Source organism: Dendronephthya gigantea, unplaced genomic scaffold (genome assembly GCF_004324835.1).
Source record: "Dendronephthya gigantea isolate DGI-Jeju-01 unplaced genomic scaffold, DenGig_1.0 000056F, whole genome shotgun sequence".
Taxonomy (NCBI): Eukaryota; Metazoa; Cnidaria; class Anthozoa; order Malacalcyonacea; family Nephtheidae; genus Dendronephthya; species Dendronephthya gigantea.
The window spans coordinates 1,041,239-1,059,145 of NW_021163066.1; the positions used below are offsets into that span (position 1 = coordinate 1,041,239).

Here is a 17,907-nt window from a genome sequence, read left to right on the forward strand (position 1 = left end):
AACTGCGCGCAGTTTTGGAAATGAGCTATATATTTAATTTATTCCAAACAAACTTATATTTATAGTCTATACACAATTAAAAAATTAGGAAAGAATAGTTGTCCCACAAACATGAATATATAGAACCATTCTTTTTAAAAGCTAACTTTGAAAATTGTCTAATTTTTCAAATGGTCTAACAACGCTTAGCGAAACGTCAATTTTAACATTTTATGTACTGAAATAAGTTATCTATTGTCTATCGATCATATCCATTGTCTATCGATCATATCTATTGCATCAATCGAGAATATCGTTAAATTGTCATTAAAGAAAATCTAATATAATATCTAATCTGCAAAATTCTATACAAAAAAATTTATTGGTAAAATTTTAAAAACAGATTTTCGTTTTGTGCATTGTAAAAAGTTGCATACGTTGGGTTCACAATGTCGAAATCATAAGTTGAAGTCGAGTTAAATTCAATTTAGTCAGAGCTGTTACTGTTACGAACACTGATAATTCTGGGCTAAATTTCATAATTTTGGTTTTGGGGAAATAAATGATACACAAATGGCCTTAATTTCCTCGTAGCTTGTACTAAAATCATGCAGAAGTCGTTTGAAGATGATTTCGAGATGAGGAAATGTTAAAAAGAGGATTGGTTAAGCCATTGAACTGGATTAAACCATTCTAGAGATTTTAAATGAAACATCCTACGATATGCTCCAGCGAAATCAAATCTTATGCGAAAGGGTTGAAATTTTGGCTCAAATAAAACCGTTCTTAAAACAGACCATTTTCAAGTTGTATTCACCAAGAAAGGCGTCCTGTTATCGTTCCTCACAAAGCCTTTTCTAAGCTCTCGTGATATTCATAAAATTCTCGGAAATCGTCGCTTCTCCATCGTTCCCAGACGCAAACCTGATAGTTCTCACATCTCTCTTCAACAGGCTTCTCGGCCACCGCCGGCGTGGTCCTGGTGAAGGGGTGCGGGCGAAGGAGGCGCACTGGCGACAAAGTGCGGGACAGCTGTCGGTTCGCCGCCGGAACCGTTTGCGTCCGTCCTTCCTTCGTATCACGCTCGCGGAAGAATCGGGAACAACTCATGACTTTATCTCCTCCGACACGAATCATATGGTGGATACCTTTATTTGCGAAGCCGCGTTCAACTTCTAAAGTCAAAACGCCATGAACAAAACCGTAGTCTTTACCATCTATCTCACCAGAAATATCAATCACCACGATGTCTCCACTCTCCCTACCCACCCACAGGTTCTCGTCGACAATTAAAGCACAAGTTATACGATGCTTGGTGTTACACATCACCTGTAATAACAACGAGATTTTCAAAACAATGATAAGACAATGGTATATTCTGATCTCTGGATCACAACTGGATGACATGGAGAACAGCGAGATTTTCAAAACAATGATGAGACAATGGTATATTCTGATCTCTGGATCATAACTGGATGACATGGAGAATAGTTAGAATTTCAAATGAAAAGACAATGGAATATTCTGATCTCTGGATGATGACTGAATGACATGGAGAACAGCGATATTTTTAAAACAATAAAAATAAAATGGATATAGAGAGAAACTTGTTATGAAAGTTCACGTGTCAAAATATTACCAAACAGAGAATGAAAATATCTACCTGAGTACGAGAACGCATGCGGTTTCGTATGCTGTCGGAGTGCGGGCTCGTGGAATCCTCGGCGGGATTTTTAGGCAAATCCCGATGTTTACGCCGCGACGAGTTTCTGGAACTGTCGCGTTTCAAAGCATACATCAAGGATGGTTGCCTGGTCGGACGAGACATGGGATGTTTGTTGACATCGATGTACATCTGGGGTTTCTCTTCAGTATCCATCACACTCCCTCTTCATCCCCCTCAGCCTTATCATGACTATCAGATTCGTCAGGTGATTTCACGACGGTTTCGTCACCGTCTTCTCCCATGACGTCATCAGTGAACTCACTCGCGTTGACGTCATTGTCTTTCGTTGGCATCACGAGTTCTGCGAGTTTCATTCCGCGCGGGTCTTCCTGCCCGATGTTAAATTTGCAAATGCGTTGCCTCGTTTCGACGCTCCACTGAAAGACATCCGGGGTCTTTCGATTGATGGTGAATACCGTAGGACCGTCACTTACCATCGACCGGACATTCGACCTGGGGGAAGCGTACGCCCGGAATTTGTGCACCACCTTAAGGGTGTCTGTGTCGACAATCGCCACCATATTTCCACAGCCTACCCACAATTCTCTGCCATCCTTCACGAAGAGAAGGCAACATGCTGACGTGGCCGGGTCACTGATCTCTATATTTGTAATGATGGAAAATTCGGTCGCTTCCCGGCGTTGTTTTTCGTTCGAATCTGCTTTGAACTGAAACGAACAGATCGAAGAGAAAGGTGGGCGAAAGTCCGGCCGGGAGATGACAGCCACACTACCGTTGGCAAGACAGGCAAAAATCCGGCGAACACGATCGATTGATGACTGGATGAAGAAAACAAAGAGGAATTTCGCTTTGAATCATCAAACTTATTTACATTCTTTAGGCTAAGTCAATCGGTATGCGTACATTTTTATTACCTCATGTAAAATGGTAAACAATGTACTTTTTACTGGAAGTAGTAAAAATTTATACTTTCTGATTGGGTTACTAAAAAATGTGCGCATATTCGCTGATTGGTCTAGACTTGCTGACTCACGAACAAGATTGAAAGTTACACTTACATTCACAGATCTTCGGTCGACGAAATGCTCCACTTCTAACCCCAAAACTTGTGAATTTAACTTAATGGACCATAAAATCTTCAAATCAGAAGCAGGATTGGGACGACCGAACACCTCAATAACAGAACCCTTAACAAACAATAGTAGTATAGTTTAGCTTAGTTTAGTTTAGATTTCCTCCTGTAGTAACACTGGATCAATAAGAGATGATCCTTACTGGACCTCTAGGATGAAAAGTTTAGAACTGATAGAGCTATCCAATATAAATAAAGTTGGTTTAGTTTAGGTTTCCTCCTGTAGTAACACTGGATCAATAAGAGATGATCCTTACAGGACCTCTAGGAAGAACAGCTATTAGAGATATTATTATAGAGATTTTAAGGTATAGTAAGCCTTACCTCAGTTCCCAGCCAAAATCTATCCCCTACTCTGGCCAAACACCCAACACGAGGTCCTACACACAGAGTTTGAGGGACTTGGTCTATCCCAGTTTTACAATCAACAACAGAATAATATCGTTCATCAACCTCGCCGCCCCAGAGTAACACAGAGTGGCTGCCAATCGCCTTCTGAGCTTCACTTAGTACTGAGAAAAACAAATGCGATATTAACGACTATAACAACAAGCGTTGATAAACGATAGTTTGCACTACGCTTGTTTGTTTGGAAATCCAAAAAGATTTATCGATGATTATATCGTGCGGTATTAACTGTAAAAGTTCACAGAAGTCTCAAGACAGTACAAAATGATGAAATATATACAGTATACAGTTAATGTTTCGCAGGGAAAATGAAAAATCTAAAAACACTATTGAAATCTTCATTTAATTCTTTTCCTTTCTTCAAAACAAACAGCTTTGTTCATTTGGAAACAAGTGCCAAGAATAGTAGAAATAAAGCAAACGAGCCAGCCTTTGGGGCAATAGTATGCATACCTTCATCTTCTTCTGATAAAGGTATAAAAGCTGTGATACTATTCCACGGCTGTTGATCAGCGTAAGGCATGATACGATTAAGACAAAGAAACGACGAATCTTCCATGAGGTCCAGCACAGCCTCAGCTGATGGTCTTGCAACGGCTGACTCTTTCCAACATTTTGTCATGAGTGTTTCGAGTTCTGGGATCTCAGAATCCAGATAGTTTTGCTGGAGTGATGGTCTCTCTCCTCGACGCAATGCTTTCTTAATCTGAGCCGAACAACGGCACTCGTGGAACGGTCGTAGGCCTGAGAGAATCTCGTAAATTAACATCGCGAATGAGAAGATATCAACCTAAGGTAGATGAATTGTAAATATCTCATCACTGAGTTGAACTTCCTTGTTTTAACTGCCAGTTTTTGAATACATTCAATTCAATATTTTTAATTTCAAATCAATATTTTTGAATACAACAATCATTCAAGATTTAATTCACATTACACAAAGACCCTATAGGGTATGTTAATGTAATTATTATGATTATACGTGCACATGGAGCAAGAAATATATGAGAAAACACATGGTATGTCTTGCCTGACCTCAATCTATCATGTATTTCGATTTTTGAGCGAGGTTTATGAAGTATAATTAATACACAATCGCTTAATAAATGAATTCAAATGTCTGTCACAAAAAATCGAAGTAAAAATTCCAAATATGATTATCCATATATTTCGTCAAAATTTTAAGCTTTGGCTAGACATAATCAGCGTGGAATTATGTTCGAATAACATTCAGAAATGTCACTCAATGCATGTACTGGTAATTCCGACATAGCGACATTGACAGGAAAGTACGTTACAAACCTTTTCGTTGTAAGTTGAACCTGTGCGTACTTCTGGAGCCTGGAAACCAGGAGTCCCTTCCTCTCCCAGCATTCCTTGTGGGGTTGCAAATCGGGAGATGCCGTAGTCCGAGAGTTTCACGTGGACAACAGCCTCTCTCTCCAGCGACCATACGAGAAGATTATCGGATTTTAGGTCCCGGTAAATGATACCCAGTTCATGAAGATAATGCAACGCATGAGCAACCTTGAAAGAGATAGAAACACGGACCTCAAATAACTCTATTTATACTGGAGTAAGGATCATCTCTTATCGTCTAAAATATATGCGGTAAGGATCATCTCTTATTGATCCAGTGTTACTACAGGAGGAAACCTAAACTAAACTAACTTTATTTATACTGGATAGCTCTATCAGTTCTAAACTGTTCTTCCTAGAGGTCCAGTAAGGATCATCTCTTATTGATTCAGTGTTACTACAGGAAGAAACCTAAGCTAAACTAACTTTATTTATACTGGGTATTTTTTGTTTTCTGGTCTAGTTCTCAGGAAGTTCATAACAGGTCAGCTGAGTGACCCAGGTTAATCCGCTAGAATTGCCAAACATAGTTTGAGCTTACCTGATAAACGATCTTGTAGGTGAGATAACGATCAAATATCGGCTTTCTCACATCGTGTGCTGTTTGGCAGCCTCGTTGAAACCTTTCAGCTTTCATTTTACTCATCTCTTTCTCGAGTATGGAAAATAAGCTGCCGAGAGGGGAGAGCTCGAGCACTATGCACATCGGTTGTATGCATACACCAATCAACGCCACAACACACGGATGATTGAGGCGACCCAATACTGACACCTGGATAACACATACGACTATTAGAATCACCTCTTATTGATCTAGTGTTACTACAGGAAGAAACCTAAACTAAACTTTTAACTTTAATAACTTTATTGATACAGGATAGTTCTATCAGTTCTAAACTGTTCTTCCTAGAGATCCAGTAAGGATCATCTCTTATTGATCTAGTGTTACTACAGGAGGAAACCTAAACTAAACTAACTTTATTGATACTGGATAGCTCTATCAGTTCTAAACTGTTCTTCCTAGTGGTCCAGTAAGGATCATCTCTTATTGATCCAGTGTTACTACAGGAGGAAACCTAAAGTACACTAACTTTATTGATACCGGATAGCTCTATCAGTTCTAAACTGTTCTTCCTAGAGGTCCAGTAAGGATCATCTCTTATTGATCCAGTGTTACTACAGGAGGAAACCTAAAGTACACTAACTTTATTGATACTGGATAGCTCTATCAGTTCTAAACTGTTCTTCCTAGAGGTCCAGTAAGGATCATCTCTTATTGATCCAGTGTTACTACAGGAGGAAACCTAAACTAAACTAACTGCGTTAGGTTTATGCTTTTATATCACGTACTTCCTGGCGTAGCTCCACGAAAGATGACAATACTTTTGTCCTTCTCAAATCTTCCTCAATGGTTGTCGGACTAACAGTAAACACGCGACTGCGATCAGTGAACGACCCCCCGTCAGTATGACGGCTTCCACTACGTTTGCCATAGCAACCGAGACTCGGGCCTAGTCCACTATCAGTGCTACAAAACAAAGGGAAAATATGCCAAACAAAAAGATAAATGTCAACACTTTCGAAAATTGTAACATGTGATGTAACACGTGATGTAACATGTGATGTAAGATGTGATATAACACGTGATCAAGCCACTATTTGAAATGATTCCTCACCTAGTGTTATTTGAAGAGTAAAATCTTTTCACAGCAACTTTCTGCTTTTTGTAAATTCCAAGAAACACCTCGCCAGCTCCTCCACTTCCGAGACGATTTTCGTCAGTTGGGTTGTACAAAAATACCTAGATATTTGGGCGAGAAAGGTTTAGTTTAGGTTTCCTCCTGCATGTAAGAACACTGGATCAAGAAGAGACGATCCTCTTCGGACCTCCAAAAGGAACAGCGTATCTGAGAAATCTTAAGCTTACATTTCTATCTATGAGAAGTTCAGGTGGAAGATCGGAGAGAACCAGATCAGGTATCAGACTGCTAAGTTTCACGGGCCTGTCCACGTGCTCAGGGCATGCAATCTCCGTGTAATCGACAGCAGCGGCTGCGCACTCCATTAGAGAAAACTCAGGGAGTCTTCTCTCTTCCATTTCTTGAACATTCTTCATGGACACGGAACGCCTCATTCTGAACGTTGGTTCGTTGTGCGACGTGCATATCGGACAGGGTATCACGTGACGCACGAGTGGTATGCCATGCTTGTCGCTTTCTTCCAAACCTGTGGAAGGCACGTGATCGTTTCAGTTAGCCGGATCAACACCTTTCATTATATAATGTTAAACTCAGTCTCTTTTAGCAAGACAAACAATCCACATACCTGGGTACCATTCGGTGATGAGCGAATTCACTTGGTCTGTGACGAAACCAAGAACTGAAAAATCTTTTTCTTCTGACCAGACGGTCACTTTTACTCCCTCAATATCCTCCAACATCCGACTGTGAGGATTTCGCTCCTAATTAGAAAATTTCAGCCATTTAAACATATATTAATCCTGTTCAGATAACCCGGCCAACAGAGCTATATGCAGTAGAAGTTAGTTTAGTTCAGGTTTCCTCCTGTAGTAACACTGGATCAATAAGAGATTATCCTTACTGGACCTCTAGGAAGAACAGTTTAGAACTGATAGAGCTATCCAGTATACATAAAGTTAGTTTAGTTCAGGTTTCCTGCTGTAGTAACACTGGATCAATAAGAGATGATCCTTACTGGACCTCTAGGAAGAACAGTTTAGAACTGATAGAGCTATCCAGTATAAATTAAGTTAGTTTAGTCTAGTATGTTCTTACGGTCTTAGAGTAAGACTCCACCAACAGATGCCCTCCATCATAAACCACGCCCATTCCTTCACGCCAGTAGATCATCGAATAACCGTGAGGTACTGGACGAAAGCTCGAGGTGGGTCGAACATCTTTACCCCCCTCGTTACAAATCAGCTCGTCTCCAAGCCCTTCGTCGGTCCCCACCTCTGCACGGCAATCATGAGTCGGGCAATGAGGCGACTCCAGAATCCGCTGGGCACATAATTCATCTTGTACAGGCGGCACAGATACTGGAACTGATCTTCTGAAGTTTGGTCTAAAAAGGAATTATGCTAACTTTGTCATGCATTAACGATGTATTTTGCGGACCAGAATGAAGAGTTTGCCGGGCTAAATACTTATTTTAGCACGCAGGCAGAAATATAGATGACAATTTGCTTTGTTAACGATTGTAGAAAAACCTTTCAAAATATATTATAACAACAACCTTTTCCAGTAGACAGTTTTGCGAAATATAAGAGAAAACATATTCCGAAAATAAACATCTTGTAAACCCAAGATATAAGTTGTTAAAAACAAGACACAATATTCAAGGTGATATTTCGACTCTATTTCACAATGACTTTGAAATAGAGTCGAAATATCACCTTGAATATTGTGTCTTGTTTTTAACAACTCATATCTTGGGTTTACAAGATGTTTATTTTCGGAGCATGTTTTCTCTTATATATATATATAACATTCAGAGAGTTGATGATAGCTCTTGGGCAAAACGTTTTTGTCTTTCCTGAGAACTCACTTAACGCCTTTTATGGAATGAAAAATTACAAAACAGTCCAATATAAAAGCGGAAATCTTTGCATTTAGCGGCGCCTAACAAGTGATGTTTTTAATACTATAATCCTTGTTCCTTTGTGAACAAAAACATCATGTCTAATCGCTTTCGTGTGTTTTCTAAATGCATTTCAAGATTTAATGATTGAGGTCATCGAGATGAATTGTTCGGACTTTGAGAAGAACAAACAAACTGTGAGCTTAGTGTTCACGATAATTTATTAATGGCACGATCAATCAGACTGTCGAATACGAAATGAATAAAATTTTACATAAGTGACCACTTAATATTGATTTTCATCGATACGCGCCAGATTTTGCTTTTAATAATCGCGATCTAAGTTGAAATACCTGCTGTTTATAAGATTAAAAATACGTTTTCTACATATAGTACTGCAAAGCTGTAGCTACAAGTTGCCTCTTCGAGCGGTTACTTATGTAAAACGAAAGTGATCTTTTGTAAAACTTCCCCGGCCACTCCAGACCTCTTCCGGCATCTAAGTATAGCCCCCTGTTGTGACAGAAGCATAACTATTTTGAATAACAGTTTAGTGTCACAGATGAATGTTTAAAAACCAACATTTCTTTGTTTTGCTCGCAATAAAACTCAAGCAATAGCGACGTGCATCGATTTCAAAATGTGGAATCGGATAAAAAGATTGAAGAGAGAATATTCGTCAACGATAGAAATATCTCTGATGCTAGTATTGTGTCTTGTGATAACAATCACAATCATCGAACTAAGAAGTGTAAGACAACAATGTAAGTTTGAAGGAAAGCTTGAAAACGAAACGATAACGACGAATATTGCAATTGGAAATAAACTTGGAGAAACAGGGCTTCTTAGAATTCGAATACGGCGACACGGAAACTTTCGACAGACGAGGTTTATTCGAGTGAATTCCAGACGTGCCGGTGGAAACATAGCATCGAATTATACAGTCGCCTTAAAGCATGCTCAGTCAACGCTTAAAGTCAGAATAAAGAGACATGCAATGTTTAGACAGAAGAGGTTTGCACAAACGTCAAGAGGAAGACAGACGTTGGAGTCAAAGAGAGTCTTAAAATACTCGCTTAGAATTGGTGAACAATAGTTTCTCAAACACAATCCATAGATTAACAGAAGACGCTTAGCATGGGGGTAAAGGTGTCTACACGATCAATAATGGCTAGACTCAAACCTAAGTTCCATATCTCGTGCGATAGATGTGTAAACATAGATTTCATATTTACTCATCAACGTCAATAATTTAAGAACTTTAAGAGTAGTGCCGTAAAAACGCTAAAAGCCATTTAGCATATCCTTTCTCAAATAGGCGCCCTCTTTTAATAACCGCCGCTATCCAATAGACGCCCCTCTCAGGTCGTCTCTCTCCAACAAGCGCCTAACTCATGGAATCATGGACTAAGAGTTAGATTAACTAATCCTAACTTAATCTCAAGGATTAAACTATTCGTGTATTTAGGATTGACTGAACATGGAATTGTTACCAAATAATATCCCTCTCACAAAAGGGGAAAAAGTTGAAGTTGGGCCAATTTTTACCTTCGCATTCCTCCTCATTCTCCTTGTCCTCTGACGCGGCCGACAGACCGCTCTTTCCACGACTCATCATTTTGCTGAGGTCAGCAAGTTGAAGTCCAGGTTTATCACGCGGTAGCATTGAGGGAACCAACAGGCGATGATCGTCCAAAGCTAACGCGACTTCAAATCTCTCCATCAACTGAATATACTGAAAATGAAAATATTTTAGTTTAGGTTTCCTCCTGTAGTAACACTGGATCAATAAGAGATGATCCTTACTGGACCTCTAGGAAGAACAGTTTAGAACTGATAAAGCTATCCAGTATAAATAAAGTTAGTTTAGTTTAGGTTTCCTCCTGTAGTAACACTGGATGAGAGATGATCTTATGATTCTAGTTTCTGACCAAATCCTACCTGTTCCATAAATTCAGGCGGAAGTCTTGGATCTTTCAACAACAAATTCACATTGGATTTTTCCATAATCCCGCCCTTAACGAACGCATTCGTTTCCTTGACGGTGACCAGGAACGCCATAATTTTGCAGAGCCAACCGGGTTCGATGAAGTAGAGTTTGTCGAGACCTCTTGATCGGTCGTTGTAGTGTAGAATAACTCCATTCTCGTGGAGAAATCTTGCAGCTAAAAGAAGGGAAACGCTTCATGAAAGACACTCTAACTGTTGAAAGAACCATGACATGAGAAGGCTGCGTATTTTAATAATTGATAGGAATGTCTTAAAAAGTTCTCAATCCCAATAATCTTTTCAATATATCCACCACAAGTTTCCAATGTTTAACTTTACCTAGGATTAATTCGTCTCGTTCCAAGATATCGTTATTCGGATCCTTCTTTGCCAGCTCCAACATTTCGTATTCGTTCAAAATGGGAGGTTTGTTTTCCTTCATACGATTCTCAGCTTCTTTCATAACAGTCTCTTGAAGTTTCAGATAACTGATCGGAATCTTTAAAAAAAAACAAATATAAATTATAAAAAAATTCTGTAGAAGAGGTCTGTAGAAGACTTGATGAGCCTAATCAAGTTATTAACGTTAAAATCCTTGGAAATACATTATTTCCTTTCTCCCGGGTCATCTGAAATGGCGGGAAAAGAACTGAGATTATAGTTGTCAATACAGTTCATTATATAGTTGTTATTATAAATCCATTTCTCGATTAAAACAACTTAAAATACTCTTGAAATATTCCTCATTTTGGTTTCAAATTTATATCAGAGCTATAGTTCTTATGACTAAACATAATCACAAAATTTCGATACGTTTCATAAAGAATAACAAAAGATATAATCGATTAAATACTGCAGAAAAGATTTCTATTTAGATAACCCTTCTAAGTGCTGATTGGCTAAAATATGAGCGCGAGATCACCTGGTTGGATTGGAAACTAGTTACTACTACATGTACTCAACTATCCTCACCTTTCGACCAATCAGAGTGTCTCCTTTTCCTGTGCTTTCCGTCTCCTTCAGTTCCAAGGCTGCCTGATAAATGGCTTGTCTTAACTCGTCCAGATTTTCACCAGACGTGCAAGAGACCATGTAGTAGCCCTTGATAAGTGGAAAACCTTTCTTATTGTATCGTTTGGCGATATTTAATCGAAGCTCGTCGACGCGCCTGTACTTTCCCGCCCCGGGCAGAAGATCCAGATGTGTTCCGACAATGATCACGTGAGAACCAGGCGCTCGTGCCTAGAAAAGTAAATGGTTGTTGGTTTAAGAATTTATGGCTCTATAAGAGTGTTTTCCATTAAGCGGCCAAAATGGTCCGACCGGTCATATTTTGAATTGAAATAGAGTATTTCGTTAAGAATATAACGGTAAAACTGCATTTCCCGTGCTAGGCAGATGTAAATAACGATATACTTGAATACAGAGTCCTTGAAACACTCTAAAATACCAGTAATCTGTCTGTACTGAAATACAACAGGAGCGGTCTGGCTGTTTTCATTGATTAAAAAGCACTCTAAGTTATGTTGAGATAATAAATACGTCTTTTACTCGTTTGAATTCAGTTAAACTAGGGTTACTGCAGTCAAAACAGTTCAGTTATATATCCTTGAGGAATTTACAATTAATAACAGCCAAAATTTGTATATACAATTCATTTCAGTTCATTTCAAACGCTGATTTTTTACCTGAACATTGAGAAGCCAGGGTTTTAATTTATCGATCCCCTCTTCACCGGTTGAGATGTTCCACACAGCCAAGTAAAGTGTGTTAGATGACAGAAAACACTGGTGTGTAGAGTAGTATATCTCTTGGCCTGCCAAATCCCAAGTACTGAATGTAATGGATGGATTGACCTAGGAGTTTTTTTAATCTTTGTTAGTTAATAAACGTACATGATGCGGCAAATGTATAGCGTTTTGATGTTGTACAGAACTCATGTGAGTAGAGTTAAGTCTCTCCTGTGTTCTCTCTCAGTTGACTGAGTTAAGCATGGTTAGATCATGCAGAGGTGGTACATGTTCTTGAATGAGGGCTACCTTAAAGTGATCTGATGTTGTACAGAACTCATTTGAGCAGAGTTAAGTATCTTCTGTGTTCTCTCTTAGTTGACTGAAGAGCTAAGTTTTAAAAAACGCCCACCTGATCCCTTCTACCAATCTGTACCATTCTCTCACGGAGAGTTTGAAAGCCAGAAACAGTCCACTGGTTAACAACAATACCAACTGTTGAAATGTTTGGAGGACGAGGTTGATTGCGCAACGCAGCAAGAAGGGTTGTTTTTCCACGTCCCTGCAAACCAATAACCATCAATTTCATTCGGTAATACGGGACAGACTTTCGTTGCTTGGCCCTGAGATACGTCAGCACATCTTTCGACGTATGACCTGAAAAAACGAACAAAATCCTTATGCACCTTCGAACTTAATGATGTGTCAGTGTATGACGTTGGTGATATAAAATTGTGATTGTGCTACTGTAATTAGGGGAGGTCAAATATACCGGAAATTGTATATGACCGAAAAACGGTAAACTCGACCATGGTCGAATATGGCCGAAAAACGGTAAACTCGACCATGGTCGAATATGGCCGAAAAACGGTAAACTCGACCATGGTCGAATATGGCAGGAAAACGGTAAACTCGACCATGGTCGAATATGGCCGAAAAACGGTAAACTCGACCATGGTCGAATATGGCCGAAAAACGGTAAACTCGACCATGGTCGAATATGGCAGGAAAACGGCGTATGTAAACTTCACATAGGACCAGAATTAGTCTATTAGACCATTTAACCAGCGTGGTTATCCATGTCAAAATATTTGACATCATAACCAAAGCAAGGTTATATTGTTTAATGTTTGTATATGAGCACCAAACATGCTGGAAACTTCATATAGGAACAGAATTAGTCTTTTAGACCAATTAACCAGCGTGGTTATGCATGTCAAAATATTTGACATCACAACCAAGCATGGTTATATGGTTTAATGTTTTTATATGAGCACCAAACATGCTGTAAACTTCACATAGGACCAGAATTAGTCTATTAGACCATCTAACCAGCGTGGTTATCCATGTAATTAGTGGAGGTCAAATATACCGGAAATTGTAAACTCGACCATGGTCGAATATGGAAGGAAAACGGTAAACTCGACCATGGTCGAATATACGGAAATCTGGTAACTTTATTCAACGCACCTGAACGAGCATATCTCGGAATTCCACTCAGATTGAGACCTTCTATTCCTAGTTGATAGCATTCCGTGAGGTTGCCCAAGTCCGGAGGCAAACTTCTCAAAGGTCGGTTTCTGAAACATATAACAACAATGAGCACAAGAACTGATTAAACTGACAAAGCCCGTATTTAAAAACAGCAGGCATTTCAATAGTTAATTCTTCTTTATTGCACAAATAAGCCAACAGTTTTAACATAACTGTCAAAATGTTCGCAATTGTGTATATTTAGTGTATGTATATCTGTCACCTGGGACATAATATGTTTCGAAAATACAACTATTTGGGAGATTGATGTAAGGATAAAGAAAAACTTAAACGAACCTGGAAAGATTCAAATCTTCGAGCGAGGTCAACTGGCAAACAGATTTCGGAACCACGGCAAGCTTATTATCACTCAGGTCCAGGGTCTCAAGGGTTGACCCGAAAACTTCATACGGAAATTCGTCCTCGATTTCATCTCGGTCCACTGTCGGAGGGCGTGACATGAACGTCAGCCTTCGGAGGTTGCCGGTCGGACTCGTTGTCGTCGTTCGAGTGCTAACGCCACACAACTATAAAATGTTGAGAATGCATTGCATTGTTGAAAAAACTTTAAAAAGACGCTGGTTGAAAGTTTTGCCATGTGCCTTGCTTTGAATCGTGAAAAGCATCCTTAATATGTCTCGTTTTTTCCAAATTCCCTTTTTACTTTACTATATTTAAAGCCTTATCTTCATTCCATGAAACTTTATTCATTGTTCGGTCCTTGAAACTGATCGAAATATAGGCTGCATCAGTACTGACATACACAAAAAACATCTTCTCACCTTATTTTCACTCAGATTTAGTTTTCGTAAGTTCGTGCAGGTCCAGTAATGCTTCGGCGGCATATTTTCAATGCAATTTTTACTCAAGTCCAGGTATTGCAGCAACTTTAACTGGCATATATCCCAAGATATTGATGAGAATTTGTTCGAACTGAGGTTCAAATCGACCATCGTTTCAGTCCATGCATTGAAAACAGACTGCCTGAAGTCTGTCAATTCATTCTTAGATAAATCTAGGATTCTCTAGATTAAAAAGAAGATGGAATACATCAGCGGTCGGTTTGGTGCAAAGCCAAAGGTTGAAGATTTTCGCTGAACTAAATCCCATTCTATAATAGAATGGAATTTAGTTCTATTTATACTGGATAGCTCTATCAGTTCTAAACTGTTCTTCCTAGAGGTCCAGTAAGGATCATCTCTTATTGATCCAGTGTTACTACAGGAGGGAACCTAAACTAAACTAACTTTATTTATAGTGGATAGCTCTATCAGTTCTAAACTGTTCTTCCTAGAGGTCCAGTAAGGATCATCTCTTATTGATCCAGTGTTACTACAGGAGGAAACCTAAACGAAACTAACTTTATTTATACTGGATAGCTCTATCAGTTCTAAACTGTTCTTCCTAGAGGTCCAGTAAGGATCATCTCTTATTGATCCAGTGTTATTACAGGAGGAAACCTAAACTAAACTAACTTTATTTATACTGGATAGCTTTATCAGTTCTAAACTGTTCTTCCTAGAGGTCCAGTAAGGATTATCTCTTATTGATCCAGTGTTACTACAGGAGGAAACCTAAACTAAACTAACTTTTTTCTACTGGATAGCTCTATCAGTTCTAAACTGTTCTTCCTAGAGCCTGGTCTAGTAAGGCCACCTGGACATTCCGACCTGATAAAGACGCAAAAAGTTTTTTACATTTTCAAGCTAAGATCTCAGTCATATTCAAAGGTAAACAATCTCAATCACTTACTAATGGACATTTCCATCCTGTTGGGAACGAACTAATTTGATTTCCACGCAACAATAGCTTTTCTAAACTGTTCGCAGCATGAATTGCAGACGGGATGAATTTCAGCTGATTTCCGGATAGATTCAGAGACTTTAATGAATGACATTGCCAAGTGATATCTTCGACTTCATCGAAGCTCGTTGCATCATTGCTATCACTGAACTGCTCGGCGTCATTGACATTGTTATTCAGCAAAGATACGATGCGATTGTTGACTAGATTCAGATATCGTAAGCCTTTTATGTTAAAAAACGACATGGGGACATGGGTGAGTTTATTTGAAGCAGCCGTGATATCAACCAACCTGGAAAATAAGCAATGCAGTCTTTTAAGAGTTAAGGCTCAGCCGTCAAACGGGATTTGATGCTCGCAAAGAGAGTTTGCATGAACTAGCGTGAGAGTTTTTCGAAAACCTCAATGGCTGGTCAGATAGAACAAGAGTTGTCGACTAAGTCTAGAATGAACGAGACATAACCGTTTCATTAAACCTGTTTTTACAAAGTAGAAACTGTGCCGGTTCAAAACGTACTTGTCAATAAATTTCAACAACTCTTGTGCAACGGGGACAGTTGTTAAAAACTAGGTTAGCGCTCAACTCAAGGTTATATTTTAATCAATTTTTATTTCATGCACGTTTGCACAACAGTTCATTTCACGACTTCTATGAATACAGAAAAGTTTTATTGGGAAACATATTCAACTTTATAAACAAGCAACTGAGAAGCTATTGATGGAAAGGTAATTTACATCAACCCAGCTGGGTTGAGGTAACTGCAGCATTGAAACAACCAGCCCAGGTGTGGTATTGAGTTTTGACAGCTGGTCAACTAACTATATAGTGACACAATTGACCAATCAGAGTTGTGTATTCAGATAATAACTACAATTTAACTAGAAAAAATTGAGAGTCTTTCACAACTGCCTATGGTCATAAAATCTAACCTGGTTGCTTCGACATCTTCAATCTCAGGTAGGACAATCAATCATTTGCTGACAAATTGATTTCTCTGATCGATGGCAGGTTTAAAACTTCTTTAGGAACGTTTTGCAAGTTGTTCTGGGACAGATCAAGAACTACGAGACTATCGGCATAATCCAAGAACCAACTTTTGTGAATATCATAGAAATTTGAACTTGAAAAATCCCCCTCCAGGAGAAACATCTTTTGTGTTTGTTTTCTTTTGTATTTTCCCTTGTGTTCTTTAAAATTTCTAATTTAAGCAAAAAAAGATTTTCTTAAAGATTAATTAATTGAATAACAAATATTAACCAACAAAGTAAACAATTAAAGTACTAATTAGTTAGCTCTCAGAGTTGATTACTAAATTGTAACAATAATTCATGAATTAACAAATTATATAACTAACAAGTCACAAGCAAACCAAATGATGAAGGCCTTTATTTAAAAGGTTGCAAAGTTTTTTTGTTTACTATAAGCAGTTACCGAATACCACATTTGAGGTTGAGAAGTTGTTTGGAAATGCTTCCCAAAGTAATTAATTTTCATACATTAATTAGCTATATTCATGAAAAAAATAATCAAACTATGTAGTAATTATTAACATACCTAACTTACACCAAATTTTGACTTAACCAATTAGTAATTTATGGTCACAAATCATACCTTTTAACTGCTTCTTTTAGTACTTGGTAATATTTCTGCACCATGCTGACATTCACCTCGGCTTTTTCTTGCAACAAATATTCCACAATTTCAACTTGGTTTTGCGAGCACGCTGCTTGTAGTGGGGTCTCTAAGACCGATTCAAACGAAATCTCTTCCTGTGCGGTGAGCTAGGATGAACCACGCCATTAATATCAATTTCTTTTGAACAAGCAAAATAACAATTTCCAAGAACCTTCACGACATGCTTCAACCAAAAGCTGTGGCCCAAGTTTAACAAAACATCAGGCCTTTCCTGGATCAAATACGTCAAAATCTCCAAGTGTCCATGTTTGCAGGCTTGGAAAAATGGTGTGAGCGTTGGCCTAGAATTTGGGTCATAAATTTTCGCTCCATGCTTGACCAAGGCTTTGACAGTATCTATATGCCCGCCCTGACAAGCGACCGCCAATGGAGTGCCGTATCTCGAGTCCAGATTGACATCAACATTGAAATAAAACAATTGTTCGACAACATCACAGTGGCCGTTCAAACAGACTGCATGAAAGTAGTGCATGTGGTCCAAGGTTCTAGGATCCGTCTGTAAGATTTTGATCGGTCCATTGTCATGATAGTAAAGGATATTTAAAACTTCATTTAGGTTACCAGTTTCACATGCTTTCAGGAAGTCTGCATTCATTTCTATAAGTTAAATTCAAGAGGCTTAGCTCAACATTTTTGATGATATGGGCAACCACGGTTGCCAGGTGGCAAGCCATTTATATATTATTTAAATCACATACAACAAAGGTCATGATATGAAGATTTTTGTACGCCAAAGGCCCCAGAAAGATTGTTATTATAGGCGATCATACCATAGGATAGATCATTTTAATAACTTTAATTGGTTATATAATGTACTGATCATTAAGTTAAAAGAAACTTCTGCCTAGTGTATATTTTTTAACAAAACAGATCTTTGCATAAGCGTTTCATGAAACATGCGCTGACATGCAATGTGAAGACTTAAGACGAATGTTTCAAATCACCGATCAATGCTCAATAAAAGCTTCGAGCAAACAGATAACCCAACTTA

General features: G+C 38.7%; 2 protein-coding genes across 2 annotated transcripts; both read right to left on the reverse strand.

Annotated features, from left to right (window-relative positions):
* Positions 1 to 63: 63 nt before the first annotated feature.
* LOC114529367 lies at positions 64 to 1,861 on the reverse strand. The gene is made up of 2 exons (XM_028551145.1): positions 1,643 to 1,861; positions 64 to 1,308 (listed from the first exon to the last, which is right to left on the reverse strand). The coding sequence occupies exons 1-2, from the start codon at positions 1,856 to 1,858 to the stop codon at positions 823 to 825; spliced, it is 702 nt and encodes a 233-aa protein (XP_028406946.1). The 5' UTR covers positions 1,859 to 1,861; the 3' UTR covers positions 64 to 822.
* Positions 1,858 to 16,184, reverse strand: LOC114529298 (leucine-rich repeat serine/threonine-protein kinase 1-like). The gene is made up of 23 exons (XM_028551054.1): positions 16,151 to 16,184; positions 15,170 to 15,512; positions 14,200 to 14,442; positions 13,715 to 13,944; positions 13,355 to 13,464; positions 12,297 to 12,541; positions 11,843 to 12,010; positions 11,127 to 11,396; positions 10,494 to 10,653; positions 10,107 to 10,330; positions 9,714 to 9,900; positions 7,521 to 7,649; positions 7,361 to 7,482; positions 6,891 to 7,026; positions 6,493 to 6,791; positions 6,242 to 6,366; positions 5,916 to 6,093; positions 5,107 to 5,337; positions 4,509 to 4,733; positions 3,660 to 3,996; positions 3,123 to 3,310; positions 2,725 to 2,853; positions 1,858 to 2,484 (listed from the first exon to the last, which is right to left on the reverse strand). The coding sequence occupies exons 2-23, from the start codon at positions 15,464 to 15,466 to the stop codon at positions 1,858 to 1,860; spliced, it is 4,860 nt and encodes a 1,619-aa protein (XP_028406855.1). The 5' UTR covers positions 15,467 to 15,512; positions 16,151 to 16,184.
* Between the last annotated feature and the right edge of the window lie 1,723 nt (positions 16,185 to 17,907).